The sequence below is a fragment of the Pseudorca crassidens genome, chromosome 16, assembly GCF_039906515.1.
Source record: "Pseudorca crassidens isolate mPseCra1 chromosome 16, mPseCra1.hap1, whole genome shotgun sequence".
Lineage (NCBI taxonomy): Eukaryota > Metazoa > Chordata > Mammalia > Artiodactyla > Delphinidae > Pseudorca > Pseudorca crassidens.
This window is the reverse complement of record NC_090311.1, coordinates 6,576,282-6,602,512: the sequence shown is the minus strand read 5'-3', so window position 1 is coordinate 6,602,512 and position 26,231 is coordinate 6,576,282. Positions and strand designations below refer to the sequence as shown.

Here is a 26,231-nt window from a genome sequence, read left to right as displayed (position 1 = left end):
GCAGAGTGGCTTCACTACTTGAGAGTTAAGGGATCACAGCTAAAGGAATCCTGCAGCCCGTGTTTCCTAGCCTTTCTGGGCTGCACCAACCGCCCCCCACCCCGGGGCCCCAGCCCTCCCCGCCCCCTCCGCCCCCCACCCCCAGGCCCCTGCCCACACCCTTTCTAACTTGCCACAGTCCTGTCACTCTGGCCATTGCTATCAAAGAAAAATGCACTCAGCCTGAGTTTGCTACGGATACTTTACCACCTTACATCACATCCTATGACTGTTTCTTTCCTCCAAGCCACTCCCTCAAGGTATAATTATCACTAGCATACTCATCCTTGCAGCTAGTTAGGAAGGGGCCGGGCCTTTTCTGGAACCTTCTCTCGGGTGGAAAAGCTCTACTGAAGCCGAGCTGGCTAGCATCCTCAGAGGTGGGCGTCCGGCTGGGACTACTTGGCGGTTCTCCAGGCGATGTGCTAATCTCCCCAGGAACCTCAATGCCAAGGCCTACTTGACATGCATTCGATTTAGGCCTCTCTTTCCCGCATGCCTCTGAGCTCCCGCTGGAGAACAGCAACCCTTTTCCTGCAAGAACACACAGCTCCAAGGGAGGCGGTGGCTCCCGAGGAAGGAGATCAGTCTTAGATGAGATAGGAGCTCACCTGGACCCTTTCCTCCTAGAGATTCCACTGCTCCTCTGGGGAAGAGTCGGTTGAAAACGTTCGATTCCAAAGAGTTTCCCAAAGTAATTGATTTTCCAAAGTGTTTACTGGGAGAGTTTCAATATAAAACTCCCTGCGGTTCCAGGGAAGGACTGGGCGCTGCTGAGGAGCATGGGCCCCTGTCGTGACCTCTACGTGAGGTCCTGACACCGCCCCTCAGGACCATCCAGGCTTGGAGTCTTGGACCGTCCACTTGGCTGTGTCCACACTCTATTTTCTCTTCTACCTTTTCATGTCCACACTCTATTTTCTGTGTCCACACTCTATTTTCTCTTCTACCTTTTCATGTCAAAGGTTAGCTTTCTTAGGGGACCCTCCTCTTCCTTCGCCTACTCCAAAGTCTATGCGTTATTTTAAGAAATATTTGAGGAAGCCTAACTCTGATATAACCTGTATTTCTCAAGGGCTTGTAATCCTAACGGCACCACTGGACAAAATGACTGAAAAACATAGGAACTGAGACAAAGCACAGCAAAACGGTAGAAATTCTAGTTTCCATTTTAAGTACACTCTGCTTACAAGGTCTTTTGGCTGGCTGCTCTCTCATGCAAATTTGATAAATGCCATGAATATCACAACACTAAGATGAATACATTGCCAATCACCCCCTTTGATAAACACAGTGAAAATTTTAACCATGGGCCTAACGTGTGGAAAAAATTAAGGATGTTCTCTTTTATTAATGCACAAATGAAAACTAAACATCTACTGAAGGGCAATCAGTACTTAAACCAGAAAACATTATACAGGGACTCGAATACCCACTCAGTTGCAGTGAAGCGAAGCTGCGGGTTGGGAACGAAGCAGCAGTTCCAGAGTAAACAGGGCTGGGACTGGGCGGCGGGGAGCGGGCTGCGGCTCTGGGAGCCTCGCCACACGGTAGGAGCGCCTGCCCTTAAGCTTCCTTAGCCTTCTGTTCAGCATCCCGGTGGTTTCCGCGGGAGCAGCCCAGGTCCCGGCCAGGTCTGATACTAGCGGGGAGGAAGCCAGCACCCCTCCCATGGTGGAGGGCCCTCCTCAGTGAACTTGAGGGCAAGGCGGAGCTCCCCAGGAGACAGACGCTCAGACTGTAATTCTAAGGCCTCAGTCTTCTGCTTAACAACCGTACCCCCTTCATATCTCCATTTACCCTTAATTACAAAGGCGTGAACTTTGAGTGGGTTTTCCCCAGGTGACGGTGTGATTCATGAGGAAGGGCCATTTGCCTACAAGTTTTCCCACCGAGAAACACTAACGCTGCCAAGAACCCTCCTGTGTTCAGTTCGGCCTCACCCCCCCGTACTCCACTATCCCCCGCCCCACCGGCTTTCCACTGGCCTGGCCCCATCTCCCTATGTTAAAGTGGCCAAGGGCAGACACTTCTCCAATGTCAGAACAGATATTTCCTAGAGGGTAGCTTTTTTTTTTCATTTTAAAAATTACTTTAGAGAATGTTTACCTCTAGTGGGGAAAGTGCTTCAGGACAAACCAAAGCCCCGGGCTTGCTTGTACCACCAAGGGCCACTGCTCTTAGGACTGGGGACGGGCAAGAGGTATGAGGGTAAGGCTCAGCCAGGCGCCTGCTGACCCGCGGGCACACGGCTACCTGGTCTATTCATGAAGTCACAGTGGCCTAAGCCCGCGATGTCGATTCTCTTCATAAAAAGCACCATGCTGGTTAGGTTGGCCTCCTGCATTTCCGCTGGCTTAAGTGGCCGCATGTCTTCGGAGGCAAATTCCTCAGAGTACAGACAGAAAAGTTTTCCTAGAAGAAACCAAGGAAGATGGTTTTAATGCTTCTGTGTTGCCTCCGGACAGGACCTTAGCGTGAGCTGGGTTTGGGGTCCGCAGCGCTACCTGGAGAAGATGAACCGAGAATCTGCTTGCGTATCTCTGCTTGGCTCCGGCTGATGGGCTGCGTGACGAGTGAGTTTGCTCTTATCCTAGGGTTGTACACCTTTAAACGAAAGACAGCATCTTTAGCGTCAGCTCACTCAAGATGTAGCAGGCTCGCCGGCCCTGAAGTGCCTGCTGTTTGCACACTTTACTTCACGAAAGGCTCTGCTACTCCTTTCTTCTGTACAATATTTACTATTGTTTCACTTGCCTTGAGATGGAAACGGCAAGAGCTTTGATAAATGGATTTAAGGGTTGTCTGCTTTCATTGTAGCTTCAATAAATATGGGAGCTCTGTATCATCTGCTGAAATACAAATGCCACTTCTCAAAGCGCTGTACCGCTGACTCGTGTGCCGCGTGGAGAAAAGGATGATCAACTGACAGTGCTGCATTTCCTCAAGGTTCTGTTCAAATTGACTGTGATCCCAGGGGTCTCATCTTTATCACATATGCTGGGCTTTTCCAGTCCTATCAGCTAACACAAAGACTGCAGATGGCACTAACAGTGATTTTTCTTAGGGGTAGTTTAAAGGTAAGTAATAACCCTGGGTTCTCTGAATGGTGGACTAATTCAATAAGATCAATCCAAACTGGTTCCAAGGGAACCCTCCTAATGGCTGGAATTGCTCTGTCACAGTAAACAAGGATATTTAAGAGACCCATAGTTTCCTGGAGGGGTAAAAGCTATATAACATCTAATAATGGTAAATGGATCAATACTTGGGTAGATTCTTTTCAGTTTAAATGCTATGATTTCTGAAGTCCCACTGTCTTTGAGAGTTTGAGATATCCTATTTCCATTTTTCCTAATTTTTTTTTTTTTTTTTTTTGCGGTATGCGGGCCTCTCACTGCTGCGGCCTCTCCCGTTGCAGAGCACAGGCTCCGGACGCACAGGCTCAGCGGCCATGGCTCACGGGCCCAGCCGCTCCGTGGCATGTGGGATCTTCCCGGACCGGGGCACGAACCCACGTCCCCTGCATCGGCAGGCGGACTCTCAACCACTGCGCCACCAGGAAAGCCCCTAATTTTTAATTTAAAGATAGTGATTAAAAATATACAGACTTTTTATAAAATTTAGGATGGAATTTTATGTCAACTATAAAGCCAAAATTTGCAAAAATTAAACTCAGTGTACTTGAAACTAATTTCTAGTAAATTACGTGGGGGGAGATGCTAATTACTTTGATAAAGGGGCTACCAAAAATACCCAAGGGATGTACAGAAGAAAAGATCTGTTTAGGAGTCAAGTAATTTGCTTTAGTAGTTGTCTTTCCTTAAAACTTGTTCCTCTGGCCCCTCAACCAATTTAATTTGTTTCCAGACTATCAACCTGCTAATGACAGGCAGTTACATGTGCTCAAGACTTTTGTTACTGGATGCAGTAGTTCTTCTTTGCACACATGGCCAAATACAGAGAAATCCCTAGATCATATAGTTCATCCTCACTTTCTGGTCAGTAAAATGGTGGGAGCCCAAGACGATTAGCAGCAGTCTACTTAACCGCGTCAAAAATAATTACCTTTCTTCTCTCCACCCCGACATCAATAACAAACTTGACTGTGTTGCTCCAGATCAAAGATTCCCCAGAGCTAGCCGTCAACACCACTCGTCTCTGATAAACTTGGCATCTTTTTTCTGTTTCATCATTTGGCTTGAACAATGCACATTTCTCTTTTGGATACAAAGGAACAACTACCAGCTCTCCAAGATCTGGGTTTAAGTTAGATCCTTCTTGACAGATAATTTCATAGGCTTTTTCAATATCCTAAAGTAAAAGAATAACATCATCCATGAGAATAAAGTACATTATGAACAACTTTCTCCAAATTATATAAAACTATAGGCAAAAGCTGCATAATGTATACAGGGAAAGAAATACTTGTGTTTTCTATAGGTATCATTAACTATGAAAAGGAGGTATAACTGCGTAAGAACATGTCTTTGGGGAAGTTAAATATAATTTATAAATAATTTCAATGCTAATAATAATAATAATTTCAGTGCTTTTAGTCCAAAATGGCTTTCCTCTTGTGAAATGTACTGTCTTTGCCTTTATGCATTCATCCTGCTATTTTTCTAGCTCGGTGCAACTTCTCATATCCATTAACAATGACAGATGAATAAAAGTTACTCTCACATCAGTGATGATGCATCACTGTGCTTTAATGGTGGCAGAACTAAGAACTCTAAAACAATTTCTAGATCTCCAATAGAAGCATATATACATACACATTCCACAATCAGGGTCTCTAATCTGGGTCATCTTGAAAACTATTATTACCCATTAGCACTTTAAAAAAAGCAGAAATGCAATGAAATAGGCAGGAAATATTCACTGCTATTTATATATTTGCAAGATTCAGGAATTTAGAAATACTCTTTAAAAATGCTTCATTGTCAAATATACTGAATAAAAGAGTAAATTATGTGCCCTAAAACCACAAACAAGTAAGTATATTGGTGTAAAATGCTCAAAAAGCAAGACATTTTACACAGTACTTTTTAGTTAATTAATTTTTGGCTGCGTTGGGTCTCCGTTGCTGTGCCCGGGCTTTCTCTAGTTGCAGCGAGCGGGGGTTACTCTTCATTGTGGTATGTGGGTTTCTCATTGCGGTGGCCTCTCTTGTGGAACACGGGCTCTAGGCACGCGGGCTTCAGTAGTTGTGGCACGTGGGCTCAGTAGTTGTGGCTCGCGGGCTCTAGAGCGCAGGCTCAGTAGTTGTGGCGCACGGGCTTAGTTGCTCCGCGGCATGTGGGATCTTCCCGGGCCAGGGCTCGAACCTGCGTCCCTTGCATTGGCAGGCGGATTCTTAACCACTGCGCCACCAGGGAAGCCCTTCAGTACTTTTCTATTTCTCAAATCACAACCAGATTTTTAGGACCTCATATAAAAAAGATGTCACTTAATGTAATTCTTACTCCTTTTAAATTTGTTTCCAAAATTTCTATTTTTTTAAGGGCCTAACTAACTACCAGATGGAAGAAGCCCCATTTCATTTCATTACATACATTAGATTTCACTAAAAATCTGAGTAAAAAAGATGCCTTCCCATGACTGTTAAGTCTGAGTCCACTGTCCAGTGCTCCAGCTCACCTCTCCTTCCTTCCCCGCCACCTGTATAGTGGGATTGAACTAACTCAAGGGCTTTGTAGGTGGACAGATCTGCCTAGAAAAATAGTGAGACCTCGGGTGAGCTATTTGAAGGTTATTCCTGAGCTGCTGAGGCCCCCAGGAAGCAGGGCAGAGGCTGCCCCCTGGGGTCCACACAGCAGTTATCCCGGTACCTTCTCCTGTTCACACTCCCCTTTTCTGCAGGGTTGGTTTACTTGGGGCAGATTTTTTTTTTCAACCAAGCGAAGAGCAGGATTAATGACCGTAATGAATGAAAAATTGTCAGCTGGAATAATCAGAACAAAGCTGTTTCTTCCAATTTTTATAATTCTAATCATGTCATCATTTTAAGTGAGGAAAGCTTAGAAATTTCTACGGAGGAGAACAAGTCCTCGAGCTGCGTCTCCCTGCACAGGACATTCACACATTCCTCCTGGGTGGCAGGTGGTAACCTCTGCACGTTGGTACTTCACCCTCCACAGCTACCCTGGAGCTGAAAGAGGAGATTCGATTCCAGCCACCCACTCACAAATTTCCAATCCAAATAACCTTCAAACTGCACTGAAATATTGTACCTAGTTTAGATTCCTCAAGCTGACAGAAAACTTTGAGGCCATAATCTTCAGACTTTAAAAAAAAGTACTTAAAATATTCATTCGGGGGCTTCCCTGGTGGCGCAGTGGTTGAGAGTCCGCCCGCTGATGCAGGGGACACGGGTTCGTGCCCCGTTCTGGGAAGATCCCACATGTCGCGGAGCGGCTGGGCCCGTGAGCCATGGCCGCTGAGGCTTCACCTCTGGAACCTGTTGCTCCGCAACGGAAGAGGCCACAACAGTGAGAGGCCCGCGTACCGCAAAAAAAAAAAAAAAATATTCATTCGGTGCTTTAAACTGTTCACTCATTTCCTTCCTATTCAACGTGTTCAGAGCATTTACGTATGTGGGGCTTTCCTACAATACCTGCAAAACTCAGGAAAACACAGCAACCTGCACTGAAGGAAGATATCTGCCCCCAAATGAAAGGCCCGCAACTCGGTGGAACATTTCACAAGAAAACCTTCAACCTAAGAGCATCTTCCTTGTGACGGCTTCAAGCTGCTCGATAATCTGGCTAGATAATGTCATTAACCTTAATTTGTTTTCTATTTAATCTATTTCACTTTTTTATCAGGTTACAAGATGGTAAAGTGATAAGGAACAACACACTGTAAACATGCAGGGCTCCAAGCCTCAATTAAGCACAAGAGCCAGGGGAGCGCGCAGTTGCGGGTATTAATTCACAGCAGGTGAGGGGCTAAGTGAGCAGTGCGAGAAAATGTGAGGCACCTAATGTTCATCAAGCCAAACGTGAGAGTGTTTCTGCAACTTTAAGCGGATTTCCTAAGAGAAAAAGCGACCGTTAGTACACTTCGGTCAGACGGCTTGGGTTTGTTTTCCTATGACATTCAGTTGCTATGGCAGATTTTAAAGTTTTATATAGAAATCAAGAAAGCTTCAAACAGCATGGGGAAAAATGATCAACAGCTGTTAACATGGATGTCGGAGCAAGACAAAACTTTCCAAAAGACGAATTCCAAGACCATAGGAGAGTGTTAACCCTGACATAAGTAGTAAAAAAGAAAAAAGTCCATCAGTGTATACTGAACTATGTTCCGCTTTTTAGGTGGCAGATGGGGAAAAGAAACCCAGATAACACCTGTGGAATTTGGGGCTGAATTGTGAGGAAAAACACTGGTTCCCAGAGAAGGTATGCTCCAGCCCTCAGAACGGCTGCCCCACACGCTGGGCAGCCTGCTGGGAGCCTCTGGACAAGGAGAACCACCCCCCCACAGAGATTCCAGTGCTGGACCCGGGCCACAGCAGCAGCTCCTGCCAAAATGACGAATCCTCATTCTCGGAGGCTCAGAATTGCCAAATCCGCCCAGAGCTTTCACTACACCGTCACGTTCATGACTTTCAGGACGGATGGTTCCTTAATAGGAAACGTCTTTCTGGTCTGACTTCAAGGAAGATGATATAATTTTCTAAGCCCTGTGGATTTTATAGTTTCTACCACTATCCTAGGTAAAAATGCATCTTCTAACGTCTGACAATTCAGAAGTCACTAGGCCATTAATTAGAGCTTATATGAAACTTGTAAGAATCAAATACTTTAAGAATCAAATATTACCCCCAATTCTGTTATGAGCTTTATTTTTCAAAAATCCATTTTGGCATTTTTGGTTACTCTAAAGATGACTACTCATTCTATCAGTCTTCATTATACTGTCCCCCACCCAATCCACCCCAAAATGTATGCCTTCTTTTCACCTGGCAATTCTAACTTTCAAATGTTTCAGACTCTTTTAATTCTGCCATTCCTCCCTCTCTTAGGCTTCAGCCAGTTATACTGAGAACCTCTAATTGTTTTCATAAATCTTTCTTCTGTCTCCTTAATCATTTTGTTACTTCCCTCAGGACTTTCTTGAGTATCTTGAATCATGCGGGATTAGGGAACGATCATAGAATAAATCACTGTAATCAGTAGAAGATTTACTATTCAAGAAACTGTGTATAATCTACACAGGAAAAATGGAAAATATGCTGTAGTTATCATATATTTGAGATTCTAAATTACTTTCTTTATGGAAACAGATAAAATCTAAGTTGTGAGAAAACTGTCTAAAGTTCCACAAACTAAAGGATCAGTCATCCTTTATGCTTTGAGTATAAAGCAGAATAAATACTCCTGAAGGTACTTGTGAAGGCGTGTGAATACTTAAGACAAGGCTCTGGTAGAGAGCTGAGGTCCTTGTCTTTGTTCAGCTGGTGGCTCAGCCAATATCGTACAGTTTCCTTTTGGTTTCTGTTTAATCACTGGAATTACTACATATCTGGGTCATGGTCTAAAAGCCAGCGCTTTTTTTACTCTCTGAGTGAGATCACGGGTAGGGGAAAAAGGCCAGGAAATCAGTCTCTAAGAAGAAAGGTCTAACTCTTGAGATTCTGGAGGCTTTTAGATTTGGCCCGCAGAGCAGTGGAGAGAGAAGCAGGGCCACAGTAACTGCATTAAAAAAAAAAAATGCAACCCCAAATGACACCTTGACTCTATAGAAGCAAAAAGAGACGCTCAGCTGTACACTTCCATTGTTCTTTTGAAAGACATTGTCAGATATCGAAGTGAACATTTTTCTCATTCATCTTTTTAAGAAAAGTGTAGGGAAATAGCCTTCTGACTGTGCTGTAAATTATATTTTCCTGCCTAACACTCCACTGACTGCTGTAGGAACATTGTGGGTACTTTTTTGTTCCCTGACTCTATGCGGAGGACTTAGCTTATGTCCCGCATCTCCAGCACATGCGCCTGCCATGAGGGAGGTGGCCGTGAGTGTGAGATGACTGTGTCTTCTCTACTGAGACAGTTCACAGCAAGCCTTCGGGGCAGCCCGGGATCTCGCCTGATCCCATGGAAGGAGGTCAGCTCTGGAGATCACCCCCAGAAATTCCTCAGAGTCCCCACCTCCCCACCCCCATTCTGTGTTTCAGAACAGCTCCTGGGTTGGTTGGTTGGTTGGTTGTTTATGTATGTATGTATTTATGCTGTGGCTTGTGGGATGTCAGTTCCCCAACCAGGGATCGAACCCATGCCCCCTGCTGTGGAAGCACAGAGCCCTCACCACTGGAACTCCAGGGAAGTCCCCAGTTCCTGACTTTAGAAGCACTTCCTTGTTTGCCTTTCAGCGTAGGTTTTATTTACTCTATATCAAGGATTCTTCTAAAGTATGAAAAAAGAGGTGTGATGGAACCAAATAGCAGTTCCATCAGTTAATTAGTAAACTGAAACCTGTATGTTAGTTATTAAAAGGTTCCCAACAAGGTTAAAAGGTTCCCAATAAGTAAACTTATTACTCTCTTAGGTTAGAATGAATATTACTTACTTACTTGTTCACAGGCCAGAAAGACTACAATGTCACCCTTCTCACCAGAGTGGTGAATTTCAAAGATAAGGCGTAAAATAGACTCGAAAGACTCCTTCTGAGCCCCACTAAGGTACACAACCTCCACTGGGTACTTATTTTTCACTTCTATGAGAGGCACGTTTCCATAATAAGAACTGAGTTTGCTGATCAGGTGAGGTGAGGAGTTAATTATGAGCTTCAGTTCCGGTCTTGCCAGTAAAACATCTTTAAGAAGTCCAAGTAACACATCAGTTGCAATGCTTCTTTCATGAATATCATCTAAGATGATGACCCCATAGCTACCCAGAAAAGGACTGGACATCATTTCTCTCTGTAACATGTCATCAGTACAATACCTACAAGGAAGAAACATGAAAGTTAGAATACTCTCATGAAGAAAATCATATAAAAAAAACTCCTAACATAAACAACAAAAAATCCCTTTCCTATATCCTTTTGTCTAAATCAGGAGTTTAAATCTTTATCGGGGGCCAAGATTTCTTCAGTTGATAAAATCCACAGGCCTTCAAAATAGAAAAGTGCACATGAACGAATTTTAGGCACACTTTCCATGTGTTCACAGACCCGCTATAGACCATCCCTGAGCCCTAGGTTCCAGACCTCTGCCTTACATGTTCATTACAGATATTAACAAGAGCTACATCTAACATTTGCCCTGAGCTTTTTTTAAAAAAAGTAATTCGGCAAAATACCCCTGTCCGGTAAGAGCTCCCCCTGTTCCATCAATGTAAGAATTTTGAGTCAGAGCACACACTTCAAGGGAAGGATACACAGAGGACTGTCCTCTCTCAGGCTCACGGCCCAGTGAGTCCACTAGTAGGACTCTGTCAGTGGCACATTGCGGGAGATGACGTCACCAGGGTGTTAGCATCAACGAGTTGGAAATGTCGTCCAAATAATAACCACACGAAAGCATCTAAAAAGTAGTCACCTATTTGAGGGCAGCGTTCCTGGAGGAGGAACGGGTCATTAGTGATTTTCATGGATTTCCAGTAGTTCTTGGGGTGTGTTTAAAAATAATAGTAAAAATAAATACCTATTAGTCATCCAGCACCATACAAACATCATCTTTCTGACACTATTTACAGCTCTGCCTATATTATTCCTTGAGGAAACCAATTTCATAAGTTTTCTACCCATTTAAGGTATTTATTTTATGTGTCCCTGTCTACGGCAGGTCTGAAACTGCTGTTCTTAGAAAGGCCTGCTTGCGAGGTTGGCCCTTGGCCGGCATTTGGGAGCCTAGATTTGGGAGGGTTCTCACCATTCCCAGAACTGATGCTTACTGTTTGTAATATGGCCTAACCTGCTTTCCTTCTGCGAGTATGGAACTTTAGAATACAGTAGGAGGCAGAGGGTGCCTATGTGACCAGTCCCCAGTAAATACCTGGGCACAGTCTCTAATGAGTTTCCTTAAACTCGTTGCTACAACTCACAGCTGGAGGAACGAAGCATATCTCAGGTGGTCCACTGGGAGGTGCTCTCGGAAGCCTGCGCCTGGTTTCCTCTGGACTTCACGCCTTGCACCATTTCCCTTTGCTGACTTGGTTTGTATCCTTTCATTTCAGTAAATCTGAGCTGTGGATTAACTATATACTGAATCCTACGAGTCTTCCTAGCAAATCATCAAACCTAGGGGTGGTCTTGGAGACGCTGAAACAGTCCTCAATTAACCCTTTTCAAGGAAGAAAGAAAAAGGAGAAAACATTTATAAGTTCCTAGTGTGCTCCAGGCATTGTGCTGATAGAATAGTTCTCATTTAACCTTTAGAATAAATCTTCAAGGTAGACATTACTACCCCATTATTTATAAATGAGGAAACAGGTTCAGAAAGGTTAAGTACCCTGCATAAAGTCATACAGACGGAGAGAGTCAAGATTTAAGCCTGAGTGTCTATTACATCTCACGCCACTGTCACATTATAAAGACAGGTCCCTTGGCTGCCATGGATTGGTAACACAGCCCATGTTCTCCCTCCCTGCACCTTGACGAGATCAGAACATTTGCTCTCTGCCTTTACTCCTACACTTGTTCTCATTCTGTGTCTGTCTTACCAAAAGGGCAATGATAAGTTGCTGATTATTCCTTTTCTCAAACTTAAGAAAGAGAATATATTGAATACTACAATATTATACTTTGTGCAAGATGCAAACAAAGAGATGCATCCAAAATCTAGGTCTCAGGTCATCTGCTGCTGAGGGTAATTAGTATGATATAATAAGTACTATTGACTCTTGTCTGAAAACAAGTTGTTTTAATCTATGCTACTTCCTTAATGTTATTCCCTTCTGAGCAAAACTCATCTAAGCACTTATCTGATAGGAAGAAATGCTTTCTCTCTGCCAGGCAGAGGAGGTGTGTGTGTTATGTAAATACATCCAGCCTTAATTAAAAAGGGAGAAGATGTGACTCACCTAAAACTCTACGAGACTCAGCAAGCTAGACCTGGCCTTCCAAATGATTATATGAAACTAAGGGAATACTAAGGATCCACCCTAAAACTTACCATACAAACCTCCAGTTTTCTATGTAAGACAGAGATCTATTTCTTACCTTTATATTAATAAGATCATGTGTACAGTGCTTAAGAAAATACTGTTCCAGATAACTATGTAAAAAGATGGATACATTTTGGAAATGTAATTTATTTTTTAAATTTATTTTTATTTATTTATTTTTGGCTGCATTGGGTCTGTTGCTGCGTGTGGGCTTTCTCTAGTTGTGGCGAGCAAGGGCTATTCTTCACTGCGTTGCGCGAGCTTCTCATTGTGGTGGCCTCTCGTGTTATGGAGCACAGGCTCTAGGGCGCGCGGGCTTCAGTAGTTGTGGTGCGTGGGCTCAGTAGTTGTGGCTCGTAGGCTCTAGAGCGCGGGCTCAGTAGTTGAAGTGCACGGGCTTAGTTGCTCCGCAGCATGTGGGATCCTCCCAGACCAGGGCTCGAACCCATGTCCCCTGCATTGGCAGGCAGATTCCTAACCACTGCGCCACCAGGGAAGTCCCTGGAAATGTAATTTATATTCTAAATTCTTAAGACTGAAATTTTGAAAGCTAAGAATATAGGAAAGTTCTATTAATATTTTCTGAAATTATATGTATTGAAGTTGACCTTAAAAATTTGAGTAATTTCTAAAAAATTCAGTGTTCTAGAGGGTTCATATTTGAAATGTATGTCACTTCCACAAGATATTGTGATATCTAGTTCAGAAAGACTATTTTAGGTATATAATATTCGGGTATCCACTGTTTTGAAAAAGGCCAGAAAAAAGCTTAAAGAAGAACTAAGCTGTTCTATATAGAATCCAGAAAAATGGTAGTGGCATAAAGATTATATTTAGTAAGTACCTATTACGTACCCAACAGACTAGATGCTAAGGAGTTACAAAGAAAATGAAAAAGACAATATCAAACACAGAACACTACCTTCTATGATCAACAGCCATCCTTAGATCCTCTTATTTAAATAGCTATTCAATCTGAGCTTATCAAAAATTATGGCTAGCATGTGTCTCCAAGGAAATGAACGCAGCCGGAATTTACCTTTTCACCCAAATCACCCAAATCGCTAACAGATGCATCGCGCTCCCATACACCAGTCGCGGGCAGCAGCTCCGAGTCCTCACAACAACCCTGCGAGCTGGTGTGTCAACCACCGCGTTTCACAGACGAGGAAGCGTAAGCAGAGAGGCTGGGGGACTTGTGCAAGGTGACAGGTGGGTGGGTGGCTGAGACACTCATTTTACAGCCACGCCGCCTGCTCTTCAGAGCACAGAGCATTAGGAGGAAAATAAGGGACGACTTTCTTTTCTCTGAGCATATAGAGCTTTTCACTACCTTTGGCCCCTTTGCTGAAACTCAAACACTGGTAGCAATAAATCAGACCATCTGCTGACTCTTGCACTGGTTGGGGGATGTCAGGGTGGAAAGTGCAGCATCCCAGCAACAAGAGTGACTGTAAAGTAAAGATGAGACGGCCGGGCAGCCCGGCAGAGGCAGAAGGAACCAGAACCCGCAGTGGCCAAAGGAGGCTGCTAGTTTCCCTCCACCTTCTAAGGTGTACCTGCGGTTCAGCTCCTCCACACCTGAAGGCTATTTTCTACATTAAGAAAGGAACGCTACATGCAGATAAGAGCTAAAAAAAATTTTCAACAGAAACTGTAGTCCTTCCTTTGGCTGCTAGGATTGAATGCTTGCAGGGTTTTCACCATAAAGCAATGAAAGCCAAGTCCCAACACATAAGAGATGCTTAAAAAGGTGAGATGTGTCTTTGACCTACTCTGACAACATGATTGCTTTACTCCACAATTATTTACCTCTATGACTTTCTAAAAAAAAAAAATGTATGTATATGCACACGATCCATATCAATAAGATAAAAACATCATAAGATTTCATTTTAAAAGTGACTACATCCAAGAGTCCTTTTCAAAAGGTTTGAAAGTCTAGTTCAGGTTTCCAAAGTCTAGTCCATCCTTTAATTAAAACCATGACCACTGGAGAGGTCACTTCAAAATGTAGAGGATGAAGAATGAATCTGCTAGGCGTGGGGATCCTTCACCCGGTCAGGGTTGCATGTCCTGTCCTGTCCAACTCTCCAACTAGTCTGTGAGTTCCCAAAAGCAGGGAGGTTTTTACATTTATCTGTATCACTATTGGACCATTTGCATAATAAATAATTTATAAACATATACAGTGACTCGGGGACATCACGGCTAGAATAACAGAAGGTTACATACATTCAAGAAGTTCAAGTCATAGTGCTACTGATCGAAAGCTTCCCTATGGTTTAACACCAGCCTGAAGCCCGAGGTCCTCTATTTTTGAAGATAACGTTTGAAAAATGTTAAAAGCAGCTTACTACAAACCAAATGAGTTACACAGGCTTTCTGAATGGGAGAAGAACTGCACCAGAGTCTGCAGCAGCCAGCTGGGACCAGGCACCCGTCTTTCCTTCTGTTATCAAGTGTGTTAAACGTCCTCCCTGGGACAAGCATGTCCGATGCCGGGGATACGAGTATGCAAAAACCATCCCTGCTATACTGTACTGTGCTATGCTGTGCTGTGCTATACTGTACTCTGCTATGCTCTGTCATAGCATCCCTGTTACACTAGCGTAGGACATCCCCAGTGATGTGCCAGGGCACTCTGGTGTGCCCCACAAGTGGGTTAGAGACACGCAGATACACTGAGGCTGAGACACTTGTCTCCTCAGACCTTGGGGCAGTCAGGCAGTGCCTGGGACAGCTGAAGCCCTTGAGATGGTCATCTTTGGCTGCAAGCAGCTTTGACCATTTCCTTAAGGTGCCATAAGATACTCTCACTTTCAATGACAGCTATGATAGAAAACTGCTTGAGAAACTGGCCCAGAGCAGTGATTTTTTCCACTTCTCTTTTTCCTTCTGTTAAACTCTTGGAAACCACTGTGGAAAGGAAATCTCAGAACTGTGGTAGCTACTGAGAAGGGTCCTTGGAACCTGTAAGAATCTCAAAACTAGAGTTTGAAAAACATTGACCTACACTGCCATGATGAAGGCCGAGACCAAGTTTTACAGAAGCCCAGCAGAGAGTTTTCTAATTTACACCACGGAGGGTCAGGGAAGCTTTCCTGGAGCAGGTGACCTCTGCATGGGATCTTGTATGACGGGGAGGAATTAGCCAAGCCCGGAAGAGGCACAGACATTCCATGTGGAGGGAAGATCATGTGTCAAGGCACATGGCACACAGAGAACCACGTGTGTCGACACAGCTGGCACACAGACAACGCATATGGACCCACTATGAGGCGGAGCTCCAGAAGCACAGGCTGAAGGTCTTTGGGGCCAACCTCACAAGTCATGACTTTTTCCTGAGGATTATGGGGAGACACGGAAGAAGTTTAGACAAGGAATCCCTGACGGTGCCAAGGTGGGAAAATGACTGGTGCATGTCAGGCTGGTGACAGCGACGAGTTGCTACGGTCACACGTTACAGGTGTGTAAAGCAGAGAACGCGAGAGTATGCTCTTCTAGGATCGCAGAGGGCAAGCCAGGAGCCATCAGGTACAGCAGATGAAAGCCCCCCAAACCAACCTCAAGATCGTTTCACTGGTGCAGCAGTTCTCAAAAGGAATCATGTAGCCGACTTCATGACCGATGTTAACATCCATTTCGTCTGCCACCCGGAGGGCGAGCTGGACCACAGTCTGCTTGTGGACCTGTGTGCACACCACGCCCCCGTGCTGGTAGTGGATGGAAAGGCAATATTCAGCACACCACTGAGGAACCTTTAACGGGGACAAATGAGACAGGATCAGCCCCGCTAGGAAAACACCACCACCACCACCAAAAAACCTCCAAGGGTTCATCTTATAAATGAGTTGTTTTCTTCCACCAGTGAATCACTGGTGGGCTGCATTACAGCTTAGTTGGTGAAACTGAAGAATCTGTGTTTATGCATAGAGTTAGTACTAGTAAATAAAGTTAGGAATAAACAGGAGTTAGCAGGGACTGTAGAAGTTAGACTCCTAGATGAAAAAAAAGGAAGATAAAAATAAAAGGCAAAGTAAAAAAAAATTCTTTTAACCTCAGCTGTTCTGAAAAGACTAATGTATTTAAGATTATTATTTTCTTTCTGGTTAAAAGAAAGCACCATCAAAGATATGGCTTCTGGTAGCAACTTTTTTTTTTTTTTTTTTTTGCGGTACGCGGGCATCTCACTGCTGTGACCTCTCCCGTTGCGGAGCACAGGCTCTGGACGCACAGGCTCAGCAGCCATGGCTCATGTGCCCAGCTGCTCCGCAGCATGTGGGATCTTCCCGGACCGGGGCACGAACCCACGTCTCCTGCATCGGCAGGCGGACTCTCAACCACTGCGCCACCAGGGAAGCCCTGGTATCAACTTCTATGCTTTAAGCAATATAAATATTAAATAGCATTTAGATGAAAAATAGTAGCTCAAAATTAAAACATTTACATTTAAATCTAAATGACCATAACAAAGTAACGAGATAAGCCTACTTTACATTTCCCTGGCAATAAAAGCTAAAATACACTGGCATTTATCATCTAAATACAATGAAAACTAAGCTCAGTGAGATAATTAACCAATCCATCCAGATTTGGAAAGAGCCAATTCCAAGACTGCTCTTGAGTTATTTATTTTTAAATCCTTTTACTGAAAATGTATTATGGTTCAATTGATTTTAAATAGTTCATTTGCATAAGAATTATTATAGTAGAAAGTACTGAATTCATTTGTATGCTGGAATCTTAGGGCACTGTCAGTAAGTTATGCTTTGTTACATGTATTTTTAAAATAAATCATTCTGGGCTTCCCTGGTGGCGCAGTGGTTGAGAGTCCGCCTGCCAATGCAGGGGACGCGGGTTCGTGCCCCGGTCCGGGAAGATCCCACATGCCGCGGAGCGGCTGCGCCTGTGAGCCATGGCCGCTGAGCCTGCGCGTCCGGAGCCTGTGCTCCGCAACGGGAGAGGCCACAGCGGTGAGAGGCCCGCGTACCGCAAAAAAAAAAAAAAAAAAAAAAAAATCATTCTGAGTGTTTTTTAACAGATCCAAGGTATTTAAAAGTTTCAGCATTTTTAATTATCTTCAGATTTGCTATTTACTAGACCCATCGTGGAATTCTTAGATTTTTAAAAAAATTTATTTATTTTTGGCTGCGTTGGGTCTTCCTTGCTGCACATGGGCTTTCTCTAGTTGCGGCGAGCGGGCTTGTTGCGGTGGCTTCTCTTGTTGCAGAGCATGGGCTCTAGGTGCACGGGCTTCAGTAGTTGTGGCATGCGAGCTCAGTAGTTGTGGTAAATGGGCTTAGTTGCTCCGCGGCATGTGGGATCTTCCTGCACCAGGCCTCAAACCCGTGTCCCCTGCATTGGCAGGCAGATTCCCAACCACTGTGCCACCAGGGAAGCCCGAATTCTTAGATTTTAATACTATAACTTGAAAAATAAACATAACTTACTAGCAATCAGGTAACTGCAAAATGAACACCTGCTGCGAACTGCAGATTCCCGATGATTAAAAGTGTAAACGTAGTTCCTCTATTTCAAGATGAGTGTCCGCCTTGTCAACAGGTTGAAAACTAACCAGCAATTATTTCCTCAATAACTTTGTTGTACGAAAGATGAACATTTAACACACTATACTCAGGAAATCTGGAATCAAGGTATATCACAAGTGACCAAAGTCAGGAGTTCTAGACCTGGTGTGCCATTAGGTTGTTATTTGTAAATCACCATTTCTCTAAGCTTCAGTTTCCTTTCCTGTAAAATGGGTTGAACGGATGAGACCTACCCTTCAAGTCTGAGCTCCTGTGCCATTTTCTCCCCAAGGCTTGCTGCGATACCTCCCCTCCACCCCCCACCAGGAAGGAGACCCCACAGTGTACTTCCTGACAACCATGGCATGGACCATGGACCACACTTCCTGCAGTTGCTGGTCTGTTCCAGTGCAGGTCTGTTCACCCCACTAGACTATGAGCTCTGGGAGAACAGAGATCTGTCTTGGTCACCAAATAATCTTAAATAAGTTTATTCAATAAATATTTGTTAAATGAACAAATTAATTTCTTACATTTTCCAGAAATATTTTTAAATTCTATGATTCGATATATTCTACCTTGAATTGCTTCACAATCACACCTAACTGGGAATTCACATAAAAGTTTCTATCTCCCTCATTCCCTAGGAAGTTATTTTTTATCCTTGTCAAATCCTTACTTTTTAACCCGATTCCCTATTCCCTTCATATCTAGGTCCTTAGCTGAGACCTCAAATGACACTTTTGTGAGAAATTATATTAAAACTGTTTGAATTTTTGTCTCCCCACTAGAGTGGAAGATCCTTAAGGTGGACATGCGTGGTTCATATTTCCCCCAATACTTAATAGAGGACCTGACACATAAGAGAGATAATAAATATCTGGATGGAAGGATGGATGAAGACATTAGAATAATTGAAAAGAAGGGAGAGAAAGGCTTAGACTCAGGACTTAACATGGGAGAGAAGTAATAAAACCAAGGGACATTTATTTCTAAGGAAAAATGAACAGTACTCACTAGCAGACTAATTATGCATAAGAAGAAACAAATATTTTAAGATCTCTGACTTAAAATACTAGGGCAATGGCGTCGTTAACAACCAGAAATTTAAAAGTAAAATAAAATAGAATGAATGAATGAAGCTAAACAGTAGCATAAAGTGCTTCTGGGGGGAGCGAAGTGTTCAAGGGGAGGGAGAGAACCTTCAGGAGAGCTGGGAAAGTGGTCAGGGTTAAGGTCATCTTGATGGGAGGACATCCAAGTGTAGCCAGCCTGAGATCAACTGCAAAACAGGCCAGGAGCCTAAGTGAGGGGCCAAAGCTAGAGATACACACAGAAGTCCTAGAATTTCAGAGCTGAAAGGAATGGCAGGCACGTAGGCCACGGCCTCATTTTACACACAAGGAAAGTCTTAGAAGGGTTACTTGCCCCAGTCATCCTGCCAGTAAACGGCCCAGCCACAACCTACGCAAATCTTCCAATTTCTCATCTGGCGTAATTTCCGCCAGGCCACGGTTGCTTCCGAGCATCTTTATACAAAGGTAGTAATAGAAGCCATCGGGTTCTCAACCGTCAATGCTTTTAACTACTCTTTCTAGCCTAATAGCAACGTCAGGGGACAGTACTACGATGACAGCGGGCACTATTTTACACAGCTAGAATTGCTGCTGAAATGACACCATTCAGTTTCACTAAAACACCTGGATATACTCAGTCTGGTTATTATTCTAAGATCCAGGATAGCTGCTTTCAAACTCTAGAATTCTACATGATTCAGATGATTATGGGCCACGTTCCCAAGGTTCCGACTTTGTTTTCTGAGTGCATTTCATTTATTTCTATTTACTCACATAAACAAATTCTGCAAGATTAGACTATTACAGTATGTTTATAATGTTATAAACATCATATAGGCCTGGCAGTGCAATAAATATAAACAATCCAACAGCCCTCACTGTTCTTTTTGCCCTCCTCCACAATAGAGCAAATGATTTCACCTATGAGGCAAAGAAAATAATTCAGAAATGCGACAGCTCTTCTAGCCATCAATTCAAATCACCAGCGAAAGACTGAACACATGCATCTTGGGCTTAATGTAGGGATGTCTGCTGACACAGCCAAGCTGAAAGTTGAGCACAAGTCACAACTAATTGCAGAGCACCCACCCCACGCAGCTCTGACTGTGTACGACGTACTGCCCCTTTCAGTAAGTCACACATGGATGACGACAGTAAGTGATGCAAATGCAAACTGAAAGGGTCGTCTCTGAACAAAAAGGAGAGACACATGAAATCATCTCTCCTAATTATAACAACTTCTGTGCTTCAGCAACCTTCCGAATCACCCCAAGCAAGCTGAGGCACGCGGTGAAGTTTGATGCCTTCGCAAAGTATCGGCTGAAAAGAATTATGATTCAGCAAATGCCAGAAATGTGAACATTTCATAATTTCAAGCGGCACTAAGATTACAGCTTCACAGGGAGCTGTTGCATTCTCTGCACTGATAGCAAATACCGTACCATTCTGCGCCCTGACTCTGATTCTCCTCCGGGAGTGGCTTTTTCTTTGTCCCAGCAGTACCTTACCCTTCTCACCAATGCATTACATGCCTTGAGATTTCATGTCTCTCTCTAAGGTTTCTCTTTGGAAGGTACGCACCCCCCAGGCATCTAGAACATACTTCAGTACTTAGCAAAAGGTGTGCAATTTGGTGAACAAAACAGAAAACTGTTCTTTTATAACTGAAAAAAACAAACCTATTTACAAATTTACCTGGGCCTTTCAGCAACAGATAACACCCACATTTATATATTTGGTCTAGAAAATTTCCCTACTAGGAAACACAACTTCAAATATTTTCATTCTGAACTCATCCAACAACTTTTTCACATTCTCTCAATCCAGTTTTCTGGACTGTGTGACGTGCCACACGTGCTGAAGCCTGAGCGGTGAAGCCGGCTCCGGGTCGCACAATCAGGCGCAGACGCTGACAGAGCGCGCCCGGGTCCTGGCTCTTATCTCCTCCCTGCAAGCAAATCACCGGGACTCTGGCCCATCTGCCGCTACGAGAGTAGGTAAGAGGGGTCCTCCGAGTAACCAAAACCTAATCTACATCAAGGCTTCACCAGCTTGACTTCGTAACCGGAGCTCTACAAATTGTACAGATCCGGAACGCGAAGCCAGGACGCTCCATCCCCACCCCCGGCAACAGGCAGAAGGCTGGGCTGCTGGCCTCTGGGAGGCTGGGGCCCAGGATCCTCGGCTGGTCCAGATCAGAACCAGGAGGGCAGCGGAGCAGTCTCATTGCTGCCCCCGCAGCAGCAGGACAGCCACGTGAGCCACACTGGTGTGGAACCTCCTGCCCCTCCGTCCACGTCTAGAGATTGCGTCCCCTCCTCTAGCGGATGTACAAGTAAAGGACGCGAGACACAAGTCATCTGTGAGACACAACGCCACTACAGTTAAAACAAATTCTAGTCCCAAAGGCCCTCAAGCCCTCGTTTTATGTCCCCAGCCTGCCCATGGTGACTGATTCCTCTTCTGGGCCACCCAGAGCGTGGCTGTGCCAAGGTCCCAATCACTCACTTTTATTTAAGAACCAGAATCACGAAATCCAAAGCTGAGAGGAACCATACGGTCCAGCGATTCACCCAAAGGCATGAATCTCCACAGCAACGTTCCTGCAGGGCGCACGAAGCTGCCCGATGTGAGCCAGACGCCGGAACTCATTCCTGAGGAGTGGGTCCCCTTCCGCATTAAAGGTCACGTGTCCCTGGATACCGTAATTTGTATACCTCTTGAGTGAACACAGGTAGACTCCGCCAGCAGAAAATGCGGAGTAAGTTACTCAGCTAATAAGGTGCAGTTGTTCTAGACCAGCCAGCTTCTGAATTTAGGCTAAAGCTCAGGTACGTCATGCTTATTCAGCTCACTGACCCAACCATTTCGGGGGAAATTTCAGGACAAGGAAGTAAATAGATGGTTCTAAAAATATTTCATTGTCTTTTAGGCTTTTTCATAAATCTGCCCCAAAAAAGGTAACAAGAAGAAGCTCTATAAATGTATGAAAAGTTGTCCTCTTTTCCAGAGGGCAGTCACAAAATAGCCCCCATACCATCTGCACTAAAGAGAGGCGGGATTTTGGGATCCAGCAAAACACTGTGGTCCTCTTGGGAAGGCTTGGGCCTAAAGACAGACTTTTCTTTGAAAGGTTTAAAATGCTGAGGAAAAAGAAAATAGTCTTAGAAGCTCTTTAAAAAATAACCAAGTTGTTTCCAGAATTAAGAAAACAACTGATGCTCCCATTATTTAAATTGGTTTAGAATTTGATTTCTCCTACCCTGAAGATACATACCGCCTTCACACTTAACAGAAACAAGCATGATTTATTAAAATGATCAAGAAGTTAGAGATGACAAGAGAAACCATTGCTAGGTATTAACATAACATATTACATGACAACAATTCTGGCCCTTTAAGATCACAAATTCTAAAAGAAAACTCAAGGAGTATATATTAAAAAAATTTTTTGTTTAAACAATAGTGTGGGTTAGCAATTCTGAAACTAAATTTTGAGCATTCTAAGATTGAACAAGTAAAGATATTATGAATAATGGGTGCTAAGTTTCTCATAGTTAGAGAAAGGAGTTACAAATATGGAAGTGGGGAAGGCTAGAATGAACGCTGTACAGCTGAACTGGAATCAGAGGCATCAGTAGGAACCCATGGTTTTAAAAATAGAGAGACAGAGATAAAGATAAAACAGAAATATACATAGAGAAAGAAATACAGAGAAATAGAGAGCAACAGAGAAAGACAGAAACCGAAAGAGCTAGAGAGATGGAAGGAGAAGCAGGAGGGCCTAGAAGCAACTGACAAGTCAATGGCCAACGGGCACTTAGCACCCATCTCCTGGTTTTTAAATACAATTCCCACTAAAATGAACCACCAGGGCTCCTTGAGAAAAATGGCTGTTTCCAAGACTGGAGCAGGGAACATACTAGATGAGCCTATAACATCTTACTGGACCAGAAAGCAAAGAAATGCTCAGAGAATGATGTCAAAAGAACACAGAAGGCACCCTGAAGGGGTTCCCATAGGCCACATGGGGGACGATTTGAGCAACAAAATAAACGGGCTTAGTAATGAATTATCACCTACAGAATAAAATAAGAATTCATGAGTCCACACTGACATAAATAAATGAATAAATAAATAAGGAAGAAGAAAAAGCTCAGTTTTACAGAAGAATTCCAAATATTAAATGTATCAATAGAAGGAATTTCAGAAATAGAAAAATCACCATTTGGTTACTACCGTGTAATAACGTCAAAGGTAAGAATCGTCCAAGGATGCTAAAATTAGTAGCTGGAGGCACGACAAGAAGCAGACTCTACGTAGCCTCCAAGTATCTCCCCATATCTCTTAAATGATAGGGGGGGAATTGTAACTTGACGATAGAGATCAAGACAGTCACCACCTTACCAAGTTATCAAAGTTAACATCACCAGTCATGGGAAAAATCTTCTGTCTCCTGCTACGATGCCCCGAGGAGGACACATAGCACTTCTGTGCTCTTCCTGCCACAAACGCAAAATTGGAATCTAATCCAAAGGAAACACCAGACAGATTCAAACTGAGGGATGTTGTACGAAATAACCAACGTGTACTCTTCAAAAATGTTGTGGTCATGAAGGACAAGGAAAGACTGAGAAGCCGCTTCAGATCAAAGGTGATTAAGGAGAAATGACAAGGAAATGCAATGTAACTTTGGATTGGATTCTGGACTAGAATTTTTTTTTTTAATGACAAAGGTCCTTAGTGGGCAAACTGATGAAATTTGAATGTTATAAGTTAGATTTTGGTAATTATGTTGTGGCTAGCCCTGTTTTAGTAGATATTGCTGAAGTATTTGGAGGTAAAGGATATCATATCATCAACTGACTCTTAAAATGTTCAGAATAAAAATCAGTGTGTGTGTATGGAGAGAGAACAATAAAGCACATGCGGTAAAATGTTAACTTTGGTGGAATCTGGGTGAACTATATGTGGAAAATCTTTGTACTATTTTTGCAACATTTTGTAAGTCTGAAATTATTGCAAAATAAAAACTTTCATTTTTTTTTTTTTTGGCTGCGTTGGGTCTTCGTTGCTGTGCGCGGGCTTTCTCTAGTTGTGGCGAGTGGCGGCTACTCTTCATTGCGGGACATGGGCTCTAGGCCCGTGGGCTTCAGTAGTTGTGGCACATAGGCTTCAGTAGTTGTGGCTCGCGGGCTCTAGAGCACAGGCTCAGTAGTTGTGGCACACGGGCTTAGTTGCTCCGTGGCATGTGGGATCTTCCCAGACCAGGGCTCGAACCTGTGTTTCCTGCATTGGCAGGCGGATTCTTAACCACTGCGCCACCAGGGAAGCCCCTAAATAATTTTTAACTTGCCACTTGTCCACAGAAACCAGGAAAATTATACTCCTTCAGTTTTCATCCTTAGCTTCTTATGACAAACTAAATCATTCATTGTAGCAACAACTCATCACAACAAATAGAAAATCATAATAAACCCTTGATATTGGCAGCTATAAACAAGATTAAAGAAAAAAAAAACCTGTTGTCCATTTCACCCCTCTTCAAGTTCCATTTAGAACAAGTAAGCCCCAGAGGTAATAAAAACCTTAAAGCAGCAAAGTATAGTAGAAAGAGTTCTTAGAATTCCAGCTCAGAAAGTTATGTGACATTCGTTAGACAAATTATCAAACCCCTCTGGGCCAGGGTTTCATCATCTGAAAAATGAAGGGGTTCTATCAGATTATCTCTGTGGTCTGCTCTATAATTCTCACATCATGAGAACCTACAAATGAATTTCATAATAAAAATACTTACTGCTTGCTTTACAATTTAAGTGTAAAATAGAGATCTCACTCAAATCAAACTTCAAGTTCAAATATGACAACAATAAACTGGCCAGTAAATAGTCATTAGCTGTCTATCCTAATTCTTTCCTCCTTTTTAGATCCTGAAGTGTGTGGCTCTAGGCCTGGATCATATTTGGCCACTCGGTTATTTCTTACAGTCTGGAAAATAAGAACTTCCTTGTGCTTCTGACTTTCTGTAACTTAGCCAACTTCACCAATAAGCATATCCACACATCCTGATTATCAGACTGCTAGACATGTAAACATGGCAGTTAATCCCCAAACCTGTGGCAGGCAAATAACATCTATCACATCTTTTAAAATATAACATGCACAACAAAATAATTTGAATAGGTTTTTCTGCTATTCTAAAGAACATTCAGTGGTACAATAAACACAATTAATATCCACCTACGTATTAACTTTTATTCAGCTGGCTTTCATAAAGAAATGTAGGGAAGTAACTTAACTGTTGTGCCTGAATTGCTAATGCTCTTTTTTGTTTTGTTTTTTGGTTTAGATAATATCATTATTAAAACAGAACACTATGCTGTGACACTGTGATTATTTAAGTAATACAAAAGTACAACACACAAAGTAAATTCTTTTTTGTAGTGGCTACTCACCTGAGAGCTCTTGCCACATTTAGCATCTCCTGAAACGATCACAATTTGACTTTGAAGCAGATTCTCCATAAAGGAGTATTTTTCCTTCCATATTGGAAGATCTTCTCTTTCTTTCAGAAGTTTATAATAACGTGATGAATATGGCAATCCATCGAAAGGGTTAAGTTCCAGATCCTCACAGGCCAAAATCCCCTCCTCATTCCCCTCACTGGAATCGAGGGATTCAGGAAAATAGCGTTTTTCAGAGGAAGGGTTTGGACATCCCAGTTCTTCTTCTTCCATCTTGTCCAAGTGAGCTTAAGCAGCTGGCATTCTCCTACAATAACCCACTGCACATAGGGTTGAAAGTGCAAATATACAAACTCAGATGTCCCAATGTCTAGGCCTTCAGTTCAAGGTTTTACAAGCTGAATTCCTCAAATCTGCATCTGTTCTTCTTTGCTGCATGAGCTACTATGCTGGCTCCCCAGCACTCTTCAGCACGTCAAATGATTGTCAATAAACCACGCTAAACACAAACAAAAAAAAAGAAGGAAAATCAGGTACATATACATACAAGATGTTCAAAAGAAAAAGCATACGCATTCAAAAATAAAAGCACGATTCTTCCTGTTAACTGGTTACTGTCTTTTATTTCTGCTGTCTGTTTAAAAGGCCAGGAATAATATAGGTTAATTCTTAAAGTCTGGTTGGCTGCAATTTTTTCCTGGCCAGTTTGGAAAACAATTCCACACTGGACCTGGTGCTCTCTGCCTGATCCGCCTCTATCACAGGTCCCCGCATCTTGATTGACAGTGAATAGAAAGCAACAGGGGGACATTGTGAGTGTGAGCCTCGATCACGTGGTCACTAATCCCACTACAAAAGAGATGCCAGACCCTATAAAAGGGAAAACTGTGAGGGCTTGGGGAGTGTTCGCCAACACTGGCTACAAGAGTCTACTATTTATTTATTTATTTACTATTAAGAACTCCTCTAGTTTAAAGAAGAATATTTTAAAAAAATACTTCATTT

At 43.2% G+C, this 26,231-nt stretch overlaps 1 protein-coding gene across 3 annotated transcripts in view; it reads right to left on the bottom strand.

Annotated features, from left to right (window-relative positions):
• The window catches only part of DHX32 (DEAH-box helicase 32 (putative)), a 52,744-nt gene that overhangs the window by 13,716 nt on the left and 12,797 nt on the right, over positions 1-26,231 (bottom strand). For 2 of the 3 annotated variants that reach the window (XM_067709073.1, XM_067709074.1), the window contains 6 exons: positions 25,218-25,725; positions 15,723-15,916; positions 9,620-9,992; positions 4,108-4,353; positions 2,547-2,646; positions 2,296-2,454 (listed from right to left, as the gene is read on the bottom strand). In XM_067709073.1, coding sequence (XP_067565174.1) covers positions 2,296-2,454; positions 2,547-2,646; positions 4,108-4,353; positions 9,620-9,992; positions 15,723-15,916; positions 25,218-25,499 — 1,354 coding nt within the window. In that variant the 5' untranslated portion in view covers positions 25,500-25,725. Of the gene's footprint in view, positions 1-2,295; positions 2,455-2,546; positions 2,647-4,107; positions 4,354-9,619; positions 9,993-15,722; positions 15,917-25,217; positions 25,726-26,231 lie in introns of those variants that run through there. The other variant, XM_067709075.1, reaches the window with a different exon arrangement.